The sequence below is a fragment of the Melospiza georgiana genome, chromosome 4 (genome assembly GCF_028018845.1).
Source record: "Melospiza georgiana isolate bMelGeo1 chromosome 4, bMelGeo1.pri, whole genome shotgun sequence".
NCBI classification, from domain to species: Eukaryota; Metazoa; Chordata; class Aves; order Passeriformes; family Passerellidae; genus Melospiza; species Melospiza georgiana.
In genome coordinates, this window is record NC_080433.1 from 21123680 (window position 1) to 21140083 (window position 16404).

The 16404-nt window shown below is 44.8% G+C and overlaps 1 protein-coding gene across 1 annotated transcript in view; it reads right to left on the reverse strand.

Moving 5' to 3' along the window:
* ITPR2 (inositol 1,4,5-trisphosphate receptor type 2) overlaps positions 1 to 14405 on the reverse strand; it is a 241951-nt gene extending 227546 nt beyond the window's left edge. Inside the window, exon 1 of the mRNA XM_058022044.1 lies at positions 14185 to 14405. Coding sequence (XP_057878027.1) covers positions 14185 to 14276 — 92 coding nt within the window. The 5' untranslated portion in view covers positions 14277 to 14405. The remainder of the gene's footprint in view (positions 1 to 14184) is intronic.
* Positions 14406 to 16404: the final 1999 nt, after the last annotated feature.

A 16404-nucleotide genomic window follows, 5' to 3' on the forward strand; every position in this document is an offset into this window, starting at 1 on the left:
CCCTGCAAAACAGACCCATATTTCTTTTGGCTGCAAAAGTCAGGGAGAAAAAACCTGCACCAGTTTTTTAACACAAACAATAAGTGCCTTCAACAATCCTTAGAAAACAAGTACTCAGATTGGATCTCTCAAGCTACCAGTACACAAAAACAACCAAAACCCACCCAAAACAGAAATTCTAAAGCTCCTTCAATGGGTAACATCATCCACCAACAACAGATACCCACAACCAAGGTGTAGAGACCACTCTGACAGCATTTGAAGATACTTGAAGACATTTCATCACCCAGACAAGCCTGTGAATGCAATGTCTTCGTTATCCTCAGAGGACTGCAGTAATTGAAAAGAGGAGCTGACAAGATATTTTCAGTCCTTTCAGGCTAAAGAGATAAAATTCTTTTAGTTCTTCTATGACCTCTGCTAAACTGAGATAATAGATGAAAAGCAGCTACTGAACAAAATGCTTTCACCTCAGCTTGTTGGAAATCTTTATTCTTGATCTGGACATGAACTTGGTCTTCTTAGTCTATGCACTTGTCACTACAAGGGTTGACTATTTGAACACATATTTCAACTACATAGGAAAAGGAGGCACAAAGGGCAATTAGGACTGAATTCTCCTTGATTCATTATGTCTCCTTCCCATCCAGTCAATCCCTGGACTTCATAAGCTCTCCTGTAAAATTCCATCCAAGAGATGTTCATGTTACCGAACAGGCTGGAACAAGCTTTTCCAGCCTAGTGTTTGATCTTCTACACAGTCCACATCACCCCAAAAGTTCTTAATGATGTAGGAATTTGCTTTATATTGAAATAAAATCGCTTCTTGAGTATAATTCATATTCACATCCACTCCTGTTTTAAATTCCTCAAAAGCAGTGGGACACAGTGCCCTCATTTCCTTGAATCTACAAAGTGAGAGAGTTGAAGGTAGAAGTCCATAATGACCCTTTCTACGCACACCCATCAGCCTGTGGGCACATTGAGATAGGGTGTCTTTTCTGAAAGCCTGCTGTCTCAAGGACTTAGCAAAATACTTGGAATTCCAAATTCTCCTTTGATCCATAGATGGTTTACTCTTTGTTTCTGTATATACAAAAGTCATTCAGCCAAGTTTCTCCTATTTGCAGAGCCCTTTGGTGCCTGACTTCACAAGCACTGGGTGATTTTGTGAAATAAATCACAACTGTCTCAGTGGACAGCCATAACTACCAGTTCTCTGGCAGAAAAACCCCGCAGCTCCTCAGCCACACACTCCAGAGATGCCCCCATAAGACACTGTTGAGCTGGGCTCTCTCTCTTTTATCTGTCTTGCCAACGTCACATTTCCTGCACCATTTCCCACTTCCTGCTTACATGCCACCAAATCACACATTTTGCAAATCAGCCATGACTCTTCCAGCCCCCCCCCAGTTTCAAAGCCATAATACAATTTCTGAATGAATATAACCACCTGTGTACCACCTCATTTCTAAATTCCAAATTTGCCTGATGAGATCAGAAGACCTTGATCTTGCCACTTTGAGGGGATGCTATGCTTTCAGATGATCATGAGAGGCGAAATGGTCTGTGAAAGCTTTTGGCTGATCTGCAATCTGTTCCAGGAGCAATACATTCATCAGGTGTGTGATTCTGCAGGTTTTGCACCTTATTCAGAAGGTTTTGCAAATTATGAGAAGGAAAGAAAAAGCAATGCCTTTTTCAGCAGTCATTCCTTGAAATAGTTCCTTGATCTCCTGCCTAAGGGAATATATGCAAAGAGTTAATTTGGGTGAGGCATCAAGGTGACCCCATTGCTCCCAGATCTGTGAGCACCCATGAAAGTACATTTAATTCCTATTAATTCCTTCAGCAAATGTGCCAGCTGTTCTCAAGATGCCTCAGCACAGTACTGACCATGTACTTCTTCCTCAGATAAATTAAAATGAAAACATCTGAAATTTTAAGCACCAAGAGGAGTTCTCCCCAAAGAGGTCAAAAATTTCTGTCCTACTTTGTCACCTTCTAAGCTGCCCCTTGCCTTCTCACACCTGTGCTTCCACAGATGAGTAACTGATCTGCAAGGTCATTCCTAAAAAGTCTCTGCTGAGGCTCAAACACAAAGCAATCCAAAGCGCCCCTCACCTATATTTTGTAAAAATAGATCAGAACCACAGCAAGAATATTTTTGACCAACTCAGTGACCCCACCCTGCTGTTTGAGAGTGGCTTTATTTGAGATTCATTTCCCTAACTTGCCTGAACAGTTTTTAATTGCTGCCCATAAAATGTTTCACTTTCATCTGCAAATCAAAGTGTCACTAGGAAACCTCTTTGCTTTGACTCCTACTGATGCACCCAAGCATCTCTTTTTCCAGATGGCATTTTTATTATTGTTTTAATTGTACCCCCAAGGCTTCCAGTTCTTGTATTAGAAATAATATCAATTCTCTCTGGTCTCTTTTCTGTGATTGCTTCTTGCACCATGGATCCACACGAATACAAATTTACACTTTGGAAGTTGGATCCATCCCATGATACCAGATTATTGTTAGTCAGAAGAAATTGTGTCAATTCTGGAGACTTAAGGACTGTTTCTGCCATAAAGAAAAGTTTGAGATGATGTCAGGTATTTTTTTCATTAGTTATTTGGAAATAGTTGTATATAATCATAGAATTATACACATAGAATTTAACCATTTCTTAAAAATCCTCTAACCTTATGGATTCCAACAGAATCATTTAGGTTGGAAAATACCTCTAAGATCGTTGAGTCCAATGAGTCCAAGAACTTGTGAATTCTTGTTTTCCTGAACCCAGGACATATCAAACAGCAGGAGTTTCTTTGATAGCAGTTTTCAGAGAGAAGAGTGCTCAGTGGCACACTCACTTTATTGCTTTTGAGTCAGCAGATTTTCTTGTGTATGACTGATGTTTTTCTCTTGTGTTCTCTGTACTCATTCAGGCCTGTACACTTTGCCCTGATGATGCTGAATTTCTTTCTAAGAAAGAAATTCTTGGGTTTTCTTAGAAGAAATTCTAAGTTTCTTGGGTAACACAGCCCAGTTTTTATGCAGCTTTACCAAGTGTAAGTGCTTTGGGAGGTGACTTCTATCGCCCCACTTATCAGGTTGCATAAAGGATTTTCTCTCTCACCTCCATTACAAATGAAGAACATTAATTATACTTATCAGTCAACAAAGTTCCCCTCAATGGATGAGCATAACAATAATGCCAGCAAGTGTAAGACTCTCTTCAGCACACAGTTTTCTCAAAGTGATAAATTCTGCATCTTTAGACACAGACTTAAAATAAAGCAACACACCTTTTGAGGTGGGAGCCTTAATGAACTAACTAGCTTTGTCACTACTGGCATAAGCCCAGTTACTGTGAGATAAACCAATATAAAAGAATTAATGCATTGAACAGCTCACCAGATCAATGCTTATAAAAGAGCACTGGCCCAGAACTTGGAGTCTTTGGTCGTATCCACAATTTGTCAACAACCTTGCACAAGCGGCTCCTCTACTCGTGTCCTACCCCTTAATCCACTGTTTCCCTTCAAACATTCTTTAGATCCATGCTTAAAAACTCAGAGCAGCACTGTCCCACTTCCAGCTGTGCTCAGGGAAAACAGTTCCATTAGGAGCAGCCTAATCACAGGGACAGTTTAATCCAGCACAGAGAGGAAATGGATCAGATGAAACCCAGAGTTTGACTCCACCAGCCCCGTGCACAGCACGGCCTCAAATGAGCTGTTATAACCAAACTTTACATTCCCTGGTTTTACTGTATCCCAGATACTACAGGGAGAGGGGGTGTGGGACATTCATTGGTCTTTGCCTTCAGTGACAGAAAAACCTGTTCAACTACAAAAGTTAATACAGACAAGACTTAATTGCCTGCCAGATCCTGACCTTGTTTTGTTTCTGCAAGAGAAGCCACTGCTAACACAACCTGAGCAAACCTCTAAGCCGGACCTGCAGCTGCCCAGGAGCCACAGCAGTGCCCTCTCTGAACAGCCTCTGAGGGGGTTTCTTGATCAAATCCTAATTTACCTTTTAATACTCATGACAATCAAGCCAGGGAAGTAAAAAATCTGAATTTTTATCCTATTCAACAGGTTCTTTTAAAAAATTGTCTCATGACATCTTTTCAGTTCAAGTCCACAGATTTGCAGGTGTAGGACCTACATCTTAAATCACTTATACAGGAAATAATGTCATGAAGCTTTGCAAGGGTTTTTGTAAATTACTTTTTTTTGAGGAAAATAATATATAATATCATAGAATGGCCTAGACTGGAAGGGTCCTTTAAAATCATCTCATTCCATACCCCTGCCATGGGCAGGGACACCTTCCACTACCCCAGGTTGCTCAGAGCTCCATCCAGCCTGGCCTTGGACACTGCCAGGGATCCAGGGGCAGCCACAGCTGCTCTGGGCACCCTGTGCCACAGCCTCACCACCCTCACAGGGAACAATTTCCTCCTCATATCCAATCTAAACCTCCCCTCTGTCAGTGTGAAGCCATTCCCCCTTGTCCTGTCACTGCAGGCCCTTGTCAAGAGTCTCTCTCCATCTTTCCTGTGGGCTCCCTTCAGGCTGAACAATCCCACTTCTCCAAGCCTTTCCTCACAAGGGAGGTGCTCCATGCCTTTAATCAGCTTGGCCAGCCTGTCACACATAAGTTGTTACCTCCTCACCACCAAAATTATCATTAATTTTTCTGTATCTTATTCTGTATTTTTATTATTTAAAGGCAAGGTTATTCTTTATAAATAACATGCTACAATGGTACATAAGGATATCTGCAGAGATATCTGAAAATCTCATTTGAAACTTGGACTTCCTGTATTTAGTGAAGTCATCAGCTTTACAGTTCTCACAGCAACATTAAAATCCAAAACACTTATACATCAGTCCAAGACTTAGGAAACCTCTTTGACAGCAAAGTTTGACTTACTAAGTTCTGTCTCCAACCTAGGAGGCAGCGTAGATGTTGCCCTTCCTGATTTTTATATCAGCAAGCCTGATGGAAAACCTCATTTTACTCCACTGAAATTCCACAAAACTCTCCACTAAACCCTGACTTTTCTGCTCTCTGTAAAGAGCCACGCTCACTGAGCCCTGTCAGATTCGGAACAGGAGTTTATGGATTGGCACCCTCACCGGTGCCAGGCAGCAAAGCAAGGACAATGCATTCTGCTGAAACTGAGACCACCTTAGCAAAAACTGATAATCTAAAAAATTGTCCAAAACATCAAAGAAAACATTATTAACAGGCAGTTAACTTTTTTCAGTCCATACAGTTTGTTGGTTTGCTTTCCTTTTTTTCTTATTAATAAAGGATTTTTTTAAAAGCCCAACTTTCTAGGAAGGCTTTAAACTTTTATTCTTTGATCAGAAGAATGGAACTTGGTTAGTGATTCATTTGAACATTTTTCAGCATTCACAACTGAACAAAGATCTGCTCTCAGTGTTTTCAAAAGTGATATCCAGTCTTTCCTAATATATTGGTTTTGCTTCCTCTCTTTATTTATAGTTTCTGAACGTTAAAAAAATATATGCCAAACTGAAAAGGTGACTGAGAATATTTTAGCAAAGCACATGCGGGAGAAGCTGAAGATATCCACAAGTAAGAGAGCTGTAGGAGCTGGGATTTTACAAATCAAGTCAGGTATTGCGAGATACAGGACAAAATTATACTGCTCACATCCAACTTTGCTGCCCTCTAAAGCTGCCAAGTTAAATTTTCCACATCACAGTGCTCAACGTGACACAACTACCCAAAATCTACTCTTAAGAACTGGATTGCTGTCCTTTAACTGCAGAAAGCAGGTATAAAAAATCTGGGGCTTACTAAGAGTTTAAGCAGTTGTTTCCCTAATTCTGTGTGCTTTCAACAGCCCCTGCAGCACTGATTAACTTGTGTGTGTCAAGTGCAGGGAATAAAAAAGCTGTTTGAAATTCAAACAAGCCTCCAAGAGAGAATCAAGATAAGAAGCCCAAGCATTGAATCACAAGAAGTTTCTGTATTTTGAGTTGCATATAAAGAGCCTCGCTTCAGGGTCTGTTTGTTGATATTCCTTTTAAATGACATTGATTTTTATCTGTCAGAGGTCAAAGAACAAAAACTTGACTACTGTTTTAATATCATACAGAAAAGAGCTGGAGGAAGCTTAACTTGGTGTCAAATCACAGAACCACAGAGCAATCTGAGCTGGAAAGGACCCACAGTGATAACCACCACATTTGGATATGCTCTTCCAGCCTCCTCCTGCCAAGAATTTCATACAAATTTCAACCCAGTACCTTCATTCATGCAGCAGCAATGACCTAGAGGGACATTTCAAATTAATTTTCCAAACTTATAGAAGATTACCAAGTACCACAATTTGCTATATCTAACTTTGGTTGTTACAAAAACTATCACAGGCAATCTTAAAACTGCAATTTATTTCTGAGGAACTTGCATTTTACCTCAGACATTCTCTTGGAGAAGGTGATATAAAACATTCATTTTCCTGGACAAAGTTAAAAACCTTCAGAACAAAAAACAAACAAATATTCAAGTATTTGAAACCTCACCAGCCCTAGCACAGGCCTCAAACATTTGAAATAGCAAAGTAAACAGTGGCAAAGGCAAGCTGACTTCTTCCCTTGGAAAAGAACAGTTTGTCAGTAGCTTTCAGAGCTATTTTCTCTCTCAGTAGCTTCTCAGAGCTATTTTCTCTTGGCCCCTGCTGCTCTTGGAACTGCAGCTCCTGCTCCTCTTCAGCCCCACTTCCCTTCTAGCACTTGCTCTGCCAATTTCTCATCCTGAATTCACCAACACACCTCTCTTCCTCATTTTCATCATCCAGCAAGGGAGCACTGGAAGGACAGGGGAGGCTGTTTTCCTCACATTCTTTTCTGCACTCTATAGCCCACTCTTCAGGGTCCTCTTTCCTTTGTTACTAAGCAGTGAATAAGAATTGATTTTAAATCACATACTTTGGAAAACACTTTATTTCTACTCAACAGGAATCAAAACATGCAAACGAATGAGGATAAGAAGTAGGTAGAGACAGAGGCACAGAGTCACAAAACCAGCAGCAACAGCAACAAGACCATTCCTGACACAACCTTTTGGCTACCACAGCCAAAACAGCCCCTCAAAACCTCAAGCAGTACTTGATATCAGACATGAATAAGTACATTTTAACCCTGTGGTTTTCTTGTTTAACTCTGTTTCCAAAACCTTACTTTGCAAGAATGTAATTTCTCAGCTTGTTTCTTATTTGAAGTGAACTGGGACACTAAAAGCAGAAATTATTTTTTCTTCTCCAGAGATAGAGAACACAAAGCAGCTGAACAACTGAAGCTCTCCTGAGGCCTCCCAGGAAAAGAACCTGGAAATCCTGGGAATTGGGATTCGCCTCCCACACAGATGCAGGTCAGGGTGAGGGCTCTTGGTGCCCAGTGTCAGCAGAGGGAAGCTGGCCCTGCCAGGTAAAACTGCTGCCCCCCAGCAAGAGGCATGTCAGGACAGCCCACAAAGTCTTAGGGTAAAATCCTTCCTCAACTTACACCTGCTAAGCCTGGGCAAAACTCCACAGGGGCAGAGAAAGACAAGCCCTCCATGCTGGAGAAGTGGTGCTGGAGAGAGCCCTGCCCTCAGGAAGACTCTTGACAGACATTTGCAAGACTCTTGGGTTTTTTGAAAGATGGGGATAACATGCTTTTTTTTGTTAGGTTTGGTGGTGGTTTGGGGCTTTTTGGTTAATCTTATTCTCAGAAAGGCCCTTTTACTTGAAACTTTCTACAGCAAATCATTCAGCTCCAGGCATCTACCCTGGGTCTCGAACATCAAAGTTTAGCACCATGAACAGCTGAAACCAGGACCTGTCTCAGGAAGTGCCTACACATCTACATAGTGGTGGAACTGCTGGTTTATGTAATTAGATGGAATCTGATTTACAAGTAAGAAATTTTTAGAATTTGAAGGTTTAAAGGAATCAGTCATAAGGGGGATCATGTCCTTAACAGAATTAAAATATGCATCTCTGATCAAGTGACAAAACACAGCACAGGCAAGGTAAAAAGTAAACATTGAATACTGTTAGTTTTCTTTTCTCCATTTTGATACCAAGTGTATCAAAGTGATGGAGCTTCACCCACATCCCTTTTTTGCTACAAGAAGTAGCAGACCTTTGAAAGCAAGCAGAAACCAGACTTTCAGGTGCAGAGGACATGGCTTTGAGCTGCTGCCCAGCAAACAGGCTCAGGCTCCAGCCGAGCAGCATGGGCAGGGGAGGGCTCCAAAGACCTCACTGTGCTGTGAAACACCCAGCTGAGCCAAGGGCCCCTTGGGAAACAATCTTCCAGGCTGGGGAAGTCAGAGATTGACTGACTTCTTCCTTGGCAGTACTTTTAAAATACAGGGTAACTGTGGTTTCTAGTGACACCATGAACCACGCACAGGTGGTCCAGTTTAATCCCCTCATTAATGTAAAAGCAAGGTGGAAAAGACTTCAGGTCACTCAGGCCAAACAATCTCCTCTCTCTTTCCTGACTTCTCCCCACATCACCCACAGCCCAGCTGAGAACTACAGAAGTTGTATGACCTGTCTCAGTTCAAAATCCAAGTCCTCTCCTGTTTCCAGTTGCCCCCACACAGCAGGTAAACTCACTTCCACACCAATCAATCAGTTCTTTCCCTAATCCCCATTTTCTCTCCAACCCTTTTTGAGAATGAGCCCTTTGAAACAAGGATATTACATTTAAGCATGCAGCCTCATAAATCATACTGCTGTAATTAAGTCTAATGTTATGTTCCCTCACACTGAGGCTGTGCTCTGTGAACAAGTAAAACTTCTGAAACAAACCAGCTTCCCCTGGGGCTCATGGCCTGCTGCATTCCCTTGAGGCTGCTTTGTGGAAAGCTTTGTCTCATTGTTTATTCAAAGATGGCACTGCTGTTACAGTATTTGAAACAAGCATCAAAATAAGGTTGTTAGAAAAGCTGGAGCAGTGCCTAATTGCTGGTGAGGGTGGATAATTACAGAGGATATGAGCTTTGATATATGGATTGAATAGCAAGGTATGTGAGATGCAGAGGTGTATTTATATGCCTACATCTCCACTTACATGGCATTTATTGTAAGATCAATGAAAGTAGTTAATAATGCATTATTAGCTTATTAGTTATCACAGAAGAGAAATACACTGTGCAGCTGAAAAGTGTACATCACCATATACTCAAAGCAGCTGCAGAATTCACACCAGGGCTGCTGCATTAGAAAGACAACCAAGAGAAAATATTCCTGAAAATGCCAATCCTACACAGTATTTAAAAAAAAAAAAAAAAAAAACAGAATCACACAATCAAAACTGTCAAATTTCATTGGTTCTATCAGTCTAGAGGATAAAGTACCTAGGAAACAAAAGACACAAGTACTTTTTCCCGCAGAAAAGCTGAAATTCATACTCCCATCTCTCTTGTAGGTATTATTTGATTCTCTACGTGTTAGAGTCAAATTATGATTAATTATAGTTATGCCACTCTCGCTTTCTTCAGGCTTTTTATTCTTTCCTGACTAATTGCCTTTTCCACCTGGCACATGAAAGCAAAGTTCGCTATTAATTAAAGGATGGATACTCTATTCCTTAACCATAGCTTACACATACAGACAGCAGGAGAGAAAGGTTGAAAAAATGAGTGCACTGACGAAAACACTACACAGGTGTCTTGGAAGCATCATCAGTCACTACACCTTTTGTCTTAGCACCATTCCTGAAGCCACCAAGATGACATATTTCAGCCTTTGCTATACTTGCAACATTTTGATTTATGCTGCTTCTTAAGTACTTTCTACTTAATCTTGTCTCTTCAGAGTAGGATTGACTCAACCTCTCTGTGAAGCCCAAATTCAACAAGACAACTAATTCACAAAACCCCAGTGAAGAAACCTGAATAAATCTGAGATGTTTTGAATAAGAATGTTCCAGCAAGCACTCCCACAAATTAAGAGAAGTTGTTAAAGAAAAATCAACATTACATGCAAGGAAATGAGTCCAAAGTATTTTGCAACACAATTTTTGCTGCTTTTTAGAAGTAAGTCTCAGCACTCCTCGTCATCCAGGGCCATCTATCACAGAGCAGGCAGCTCCTGCTGCATGCTCCATTAATTATGTTCCAGGAGATCTCTGACTGCACATTTATGGAGGTGAGACAGGAATGCAGTTCCCCATGGTGACTAACAGGCCCATCGTCAAACTTTCCTACAGCTGATCCTGGCCATTGTCATTACTTTTTTTTTTTTTCCACCTTTCCAGTGAAGAATATTTTTTTCCCCTCATTGTACTGATAGGTGATTAATGCACTTTTAATTGCCACCATGCATCATCTGAGAGCACTCACAGCCAAAATATTGGGAAAGGTGGTCTCAACACCAGCCTAGGGCAGTGTGAGATCACTGGATTCATTGCCTGGCCCTGCCACACATCTCCTGTGGGATATAAGGCCTCCAACTGGGCAGAAGCCAAACACACTAAAAGCTAAAGAAAAAAGGGAAAGTCCTACAGAATTAGCACAGTTCAATAATCCAGTATCAAACTGAATGCTACCAATGAATGCAAATTGCTTTTCCCAAACATTTCCTCAACTATCAGCTACCAAAAGCACTCTCATTTTTTAAAAGGAAGGAGGGCAAGCGAGGAAACTCAGAGAGCCTTGAGGTTGGAAAAGCCAGACTACACATCATCAGCACCACAAAGCAGCATCCAAACCCAGAGGAAGTCCAAAGCCAAGCAGAAAAAAAGAGCAGGGAATTTCTTGGGCTCTCAGTACCTCAAGAATCCAAAGGTCAGCAGTTGCCTAGAGAGTGAGGCCTGAAACCCTCTCCTTTACTATGATCCAGAGGTGCCCCTCTCCTTGTGGGATCCACAGCCCGGAACATTCTCCTAGAGACAAATGGTTAAACCTCTTCTTCCAGAACTGAGCAAAACTGCTCTCTTTTAAAATATAGACTGAGGAGCAAGAATTGGAGCAGCAGTGCCCAGCTTCCCTGCTCCCATCCCACCCTACAGCACTAGCCCCAGATGCACAAGAGTGGTTCAGTTTCCTCTTCTGACTAAGAGGGATCAAAGCTCAAAGCAGAGCCTTCATGCTCACATCCAACAGCTGTTTATAGCACTGAAACCACTCAGAGAGAAGGAGGGCAAGGGCAAGGACACAGGCTTCTTCCAGCTCCAAGAAATGTTCCAAGCCTTTGGGACCCACTGACAGAATGTAGTTTCAGCAATTCTCAACCCTCTTTGTAGAGGGAGGTTTGGAAAGGCAGCCCTGCCCTCACCTAGCACCTCTCAGCATGCTCACCTGGACACAGGGCCACGGATTCTCTGTCTCCTATAAAGAGAAGGTTTACACCTCCTGAGCTACACCAGAGCAAGATTTCAACACTCAGGTTACAGCAGATACCAACCTGGCCCAACACACAATCTGGACACTGAGCACGTGAATATTTCTGCACTGGCAAGTGAGGAAAAAAATCTCCAAAATTCAAGAAACAGCCTATGCTTTGAAATCTCCCTCAAAACTCATGTGTTGAGCTGGATCAACCCTTCCAGGAGTGATGTCCACCGATGCGACAGACCTGCCCAGCTTGGAGAGGTGTTGTGCCTTTTTTAACTTATTTATAGAATGGCCTTGCTCATGCTTCATTTAAGAAACAATTAGCCTTTGACAGCTTAAAATAAAGAGGACTTTCTTTCTGCTGAACAGTCACTAGCCCTGAGCTGGATTTCAAGTTGTTGAAACAGCATGAGACTCCCCAGTGGGCTCAGTAGTATAAGAGAGGTGCTGGGCAAGCTGGGTTTCCTGACCAAAAGAGGTGCTGGGCAAGCTAACCTTTCAGAACAGCACCCTGAGCAACCCAAGCAAGAGTAATCAAACAAGGATTCCCATCAGTCAAATGAAGCAAGCAATCATTCCCAATCCTACCCCACTTTGTCCTCACCAACTGGAGGCACCTTTGGAAGGTGAGGCCTCCTCCTCTTTTCAGAGATCTGGAGAGAACCTGTAGGAATGCAGAAGGTGCAGGAGTTCAGCAATGGTTGCACACCAAAAGTGCAGCTGGCTAAGCTTTTTCCCTGAACATAAGAGGTTTTTCTGCCTCCTGTGTTGCTGCAGCCAGTCCAAAGGCAGCAAGTGCAATAGCTGGCACAGATAATTGGCATCACAATTTTAAATTTCAGTCCAAGCTCTTGTACCACCAGCAGAGGGGTCAGCATTCCCATTGAGTGGCCATGGGAGTTTTCCACTGGTGACTTCAAGCTTCCCAGAGCTGCTCCACTCCAGTCTCCTGGTTCTGCAGCTGCCTTTATCGTGCCAGGGAGCAGAGCACAAAAGGGCTGTGCTGAAAAGCCAAAAGAGACACCAGCATTCTTGAACTCCTGTCTCATCCCAGGTAGTTTTTTTGAGCTGAGTTTCCTGACTAAAAGAGAGCCTGGATAGAACATGTTGGCTCGAGCTCACTTGTTTCTTCTAGTAAAGATCCATGTGCCCTAGGCAAGCCTGGATCTTGGCTGCTCCTCTATAAAACTGGGAGTAAATGTCCTGCCTTAACTCCAAGGGATCAGGGGATGATCAGCAGTCTGAATACTGTGTCAGGGCGATGCCAACACGTATTCAAGTGAGAGTTGTCCAGGCACAGCAGGAACATCCATGCCATGAACAGGTGTTCTCAGAAAGGTGAAACACAATGAAAAGCACAAGCATGGCACACGCAGCTTCCTCCGGATAAGAGAACCCAGCGATGAGACACAACAACCCCACCAACCAGCAACAAACCGTGCCAGCAAAAAGGAAGTGCTGGGGAGAACAAGAATAAGAAACAATATCCAGCAATTAACATCTAGAGAAAGCAAAAATTTTCAGACGGAATTTAAAGTTGTAGGAGTCAGCAAAACAAAAGATTTGAGACAACATGGGGAGTCACGGAGAGACCAGGCGCCAAATTAACAAATAGAGGAACACACCGTGGAAAAACACTTGTCAACAGATCAAAAGAGTGAACAGCAAGGATTGGACGCAATAATAAGGTATCAAAAATATAAAAGACCTTGAACACCAGCTCTTTTCCAGTAATAGCAGCACACCAAGTTAATCTAGACATTCATTGCTCGCACTTTCACACCAACAGTCCCCCCATCGCACGGATGTCAGAACACAAGGAGCCTAACACAGACACGGGAGCGATTCCTTTAACACACATTAACTTGCCCTAGCAAGTTTCACTGCTACTCCGAGGGTACCACGAATGTTTAAGCAGATATTTACAAGATTTTGACCTGCCTTGCCGATCATGCACTTACAACCACGCAGCACAGGAGCTGTTTCCAGCGATTAAGGTTTCAGGACATGCCACAAAGTCACTGAAGCTCCCGCAGCTCTCCTACAACATCAGAGGGAACCACCGCGCCCTCCGGACAGGTCGCTGCAACCGAACTACAGGATCGTTTTAAAAAATGTATCAACGTCAAGAAATGTATCAGTGTAATTATCATTCTGCTCTGAAGCTTTCCCTCCTGGATTCCAAACGAGTGATTTGCAGCGGTCACTGTTAATAAAAAGCTGGAACAAGCAGCGGTTCAGTGAAGTAAAATACATCTTTTCACCTCGCAAAGAGAAAGAGCTCACGGGAAAAGCATCCCAATGAAGTTAAACATCTGATTAGAAATATCTCATCACTGTCAACCAGATTGTGCTGGACACAAACCTGAAGTAAAGGGATACACATTTAATGAACCGATTAGGACAAGGAGCAAGAAAGCAAACGGTTTGCCTTTCACGTCTTTGGCAAAAATTCTCGGACGGGCAATTAAACATAATTAATTATTTAATTAATCAGAAGGTCAGCTGTAGATGAAGACGGTGGGAAGGCGTTCGGGCAGGACACAGAGCGGGCTCTGGCGCTGCGCTCGGGGCCGCCGCGGGGGCGCAGCCCCGGCAGGAGCCGAGCGGGGATCCCGGCACCGCCGCCGGCTCCGCGGCCGCCCGCGCCCCGCTCGGGACCTTCTCTCGTCCCCTGCCGCTCCCCATCACTTCCTACTTTCCCCGCTCCGCCGAGCAGCGCTGCCGCCCCTTCCTGTGCCGCCGCCGCCGGCGCTGCCCGCGGGCCGGCTCCGCGCAGCGCGCTCGGCTCCGCGCCCGGCCCCACTCACCCCAGCGTGCTGATGAACCCATTGACGGAGCCCTCCGCGTACAGGGACACGATGTCCCCGATGTACAGAAAGCTGGACATTTTCTCAGACATTCTGGTTCATTTTCCAGCTGGGTTCCGCGCTCCTCCCCTTCGAGGTGAAAAAAAATATTAAAATAAAAATTAAAATAAAATCAAAGCAAATGGCAGCGATCCTTGGGGAAGCCGGGGGCTGAGGCGAGCGGGCGGGGGGCTGAGCGCGGCCCCGGAGGTGCCGAGAGGGCTGACAGGAGCGCGGTGCGCGGCTCGGCACGGCCCGGCCCCCGCCCGCCCCCCGCGCCCCCGCCCCCGCCCGCCCCTGCCCCGCCCCGAGCTGGAGAGCGAGCCCCGGGGAGCGGGCCTGCAGTCGGGGGACCGAGGCCGCGGCAGGGGACCGGGCCTGCAGGCGGGGGACCGAGGCTCGGCGGGGGACCGAATCTCTGCTGGGGACCGAATCTCTGCTGGGGACCGAATCTCTGCTGGGGACCGAGCTCCGGGCAGGGGACCGGGCTTCCGCTGGGGACCGAGCCCCGGCGGGGCACCGAGCCTGCGGGCCGGGGACCGAGCCTCCGGGCAGGCGGCCCCGGCACCCCCGCCGGCCCGGAGAGGGGCTGCCGAGCCCCCCGGACTGTGACTCCCCGCGGGCCGCTCCCCGGGGCTGGAACCCGCGGGGGCAGCGGCTGAGGGAGCCCACACAGGGGGGCGTGAGGGGACGGCGACCCTTCCCCACAGCCGAGAGTGTGTGCTTGGTGTGGTTGCCCAAAGTGTCACCCTCTCGGTGGCTTGCAAACATCAGGAACCACAAGTCCTGTAGTTACTGCTTTTAGTGAGAAGCAGAGCGTGCTGCAGTGAATCACAGGATGGCTCAGGCTGAAGGGGCCACAGTGGGTCGATCAGCTGGTGCCATCTCCATGCGCCAGCAGGGCCATTCCAGAGCACAGGGCACAGGATTGTGTCCAGATGGTTCTGGAATATCCCCAGTGAGGAGACTCCACACCCTCTCTGTTCAATCTGTTCAGTCCTCGGTCACTGCCCAGGACAGAAGTTCTGCCTCCTGCCCAGGTGGAACCTCCTGGCCTCAGTCCCTGCCCGTTCCTCTGGTGCCATTGCTGGGCCCTGGAGCAGAGCCTGGGCCCTGCCAAGGCTCCCCCAGCATGCCCAGCTAGAAAAGGGCACGATGTCTGGAGAGGCTTCAGGCCATGCCTTGGTGGCCAGAGGGACTCAGGGGGGCTGCACAAACCCACCCTGCTTCAATTCACTGCCCAAAACCAAGGACCAGCCCACCAAACCACACATTCAGTATGGGGTAGAAGTGTTCAGTTCCTACGTGAGGCTATCCCCAGCAGGAGAATCTTATTCTTAAAATTACTGTGCATTCTTTATGCAGACATGTGATTTTCATTAATGGTTCTAAGAATCAAACTATATACTTTTTATAATTTTTCAGGTGGAATTCACCTGAGACAGCTCTCCAAATTACAAGCAAACTCAGTAATAGTATTTGTTAACCACTGCAGTTTAAAAAATACTGTTTGGAATTAAAAAAAATTAAAAAGGGCCTGATGAAGTACTAGCTCTTAAATTATAAGAATATCAATCTAGTCACAGGAGTGTGCAGACTGCTAGTAATGAGTAACAAGCTGAGGCTTTCACACTTCAATTTAGTCTGTTGAATCTACAGCTTCCAACCTTATTGCACTTCTGAACATAAATTGTTGACAACAGAAATGATGAGTTTCCAAATTTTAAAAAAAGGGTCTTAGCATCTAGATGTATGTTATGCCATTCTAGACGTCCCTTTTTGCCCTTTTACGGTGAATATATTGTATTTTCCCCTTTCTTTTGTACCCACTGGGATACAAAAATGCTAGCAAAGACCCCTCCTATGGAGACAGGCTGAGAGAGTGGGATTTGTTCAGCCTGTGGAAAAGAAGGCTCTGGAGAAACCTTATAGCACCTTCCAGTACTTAAAGGGAGCTTACAAGAAAGCTGGAGAGTGACTTTTTGCAAGGGCATGGAGTGATAGGAGAAGGGAGAATGGCTTTAAACTGAAAAGGGATGGGTTTAGATTGGATATTAAGAATAATTTCTTCCCTGTGAGGGTGGTGAGGCCCTGGCACAGGTTGCCCAGAGAAGCTGTGGCTGCCCCATCCCTGGAAGCATCCCAGCCCACGTTAGATGTGGCTCTGAGCAACCCTGGATA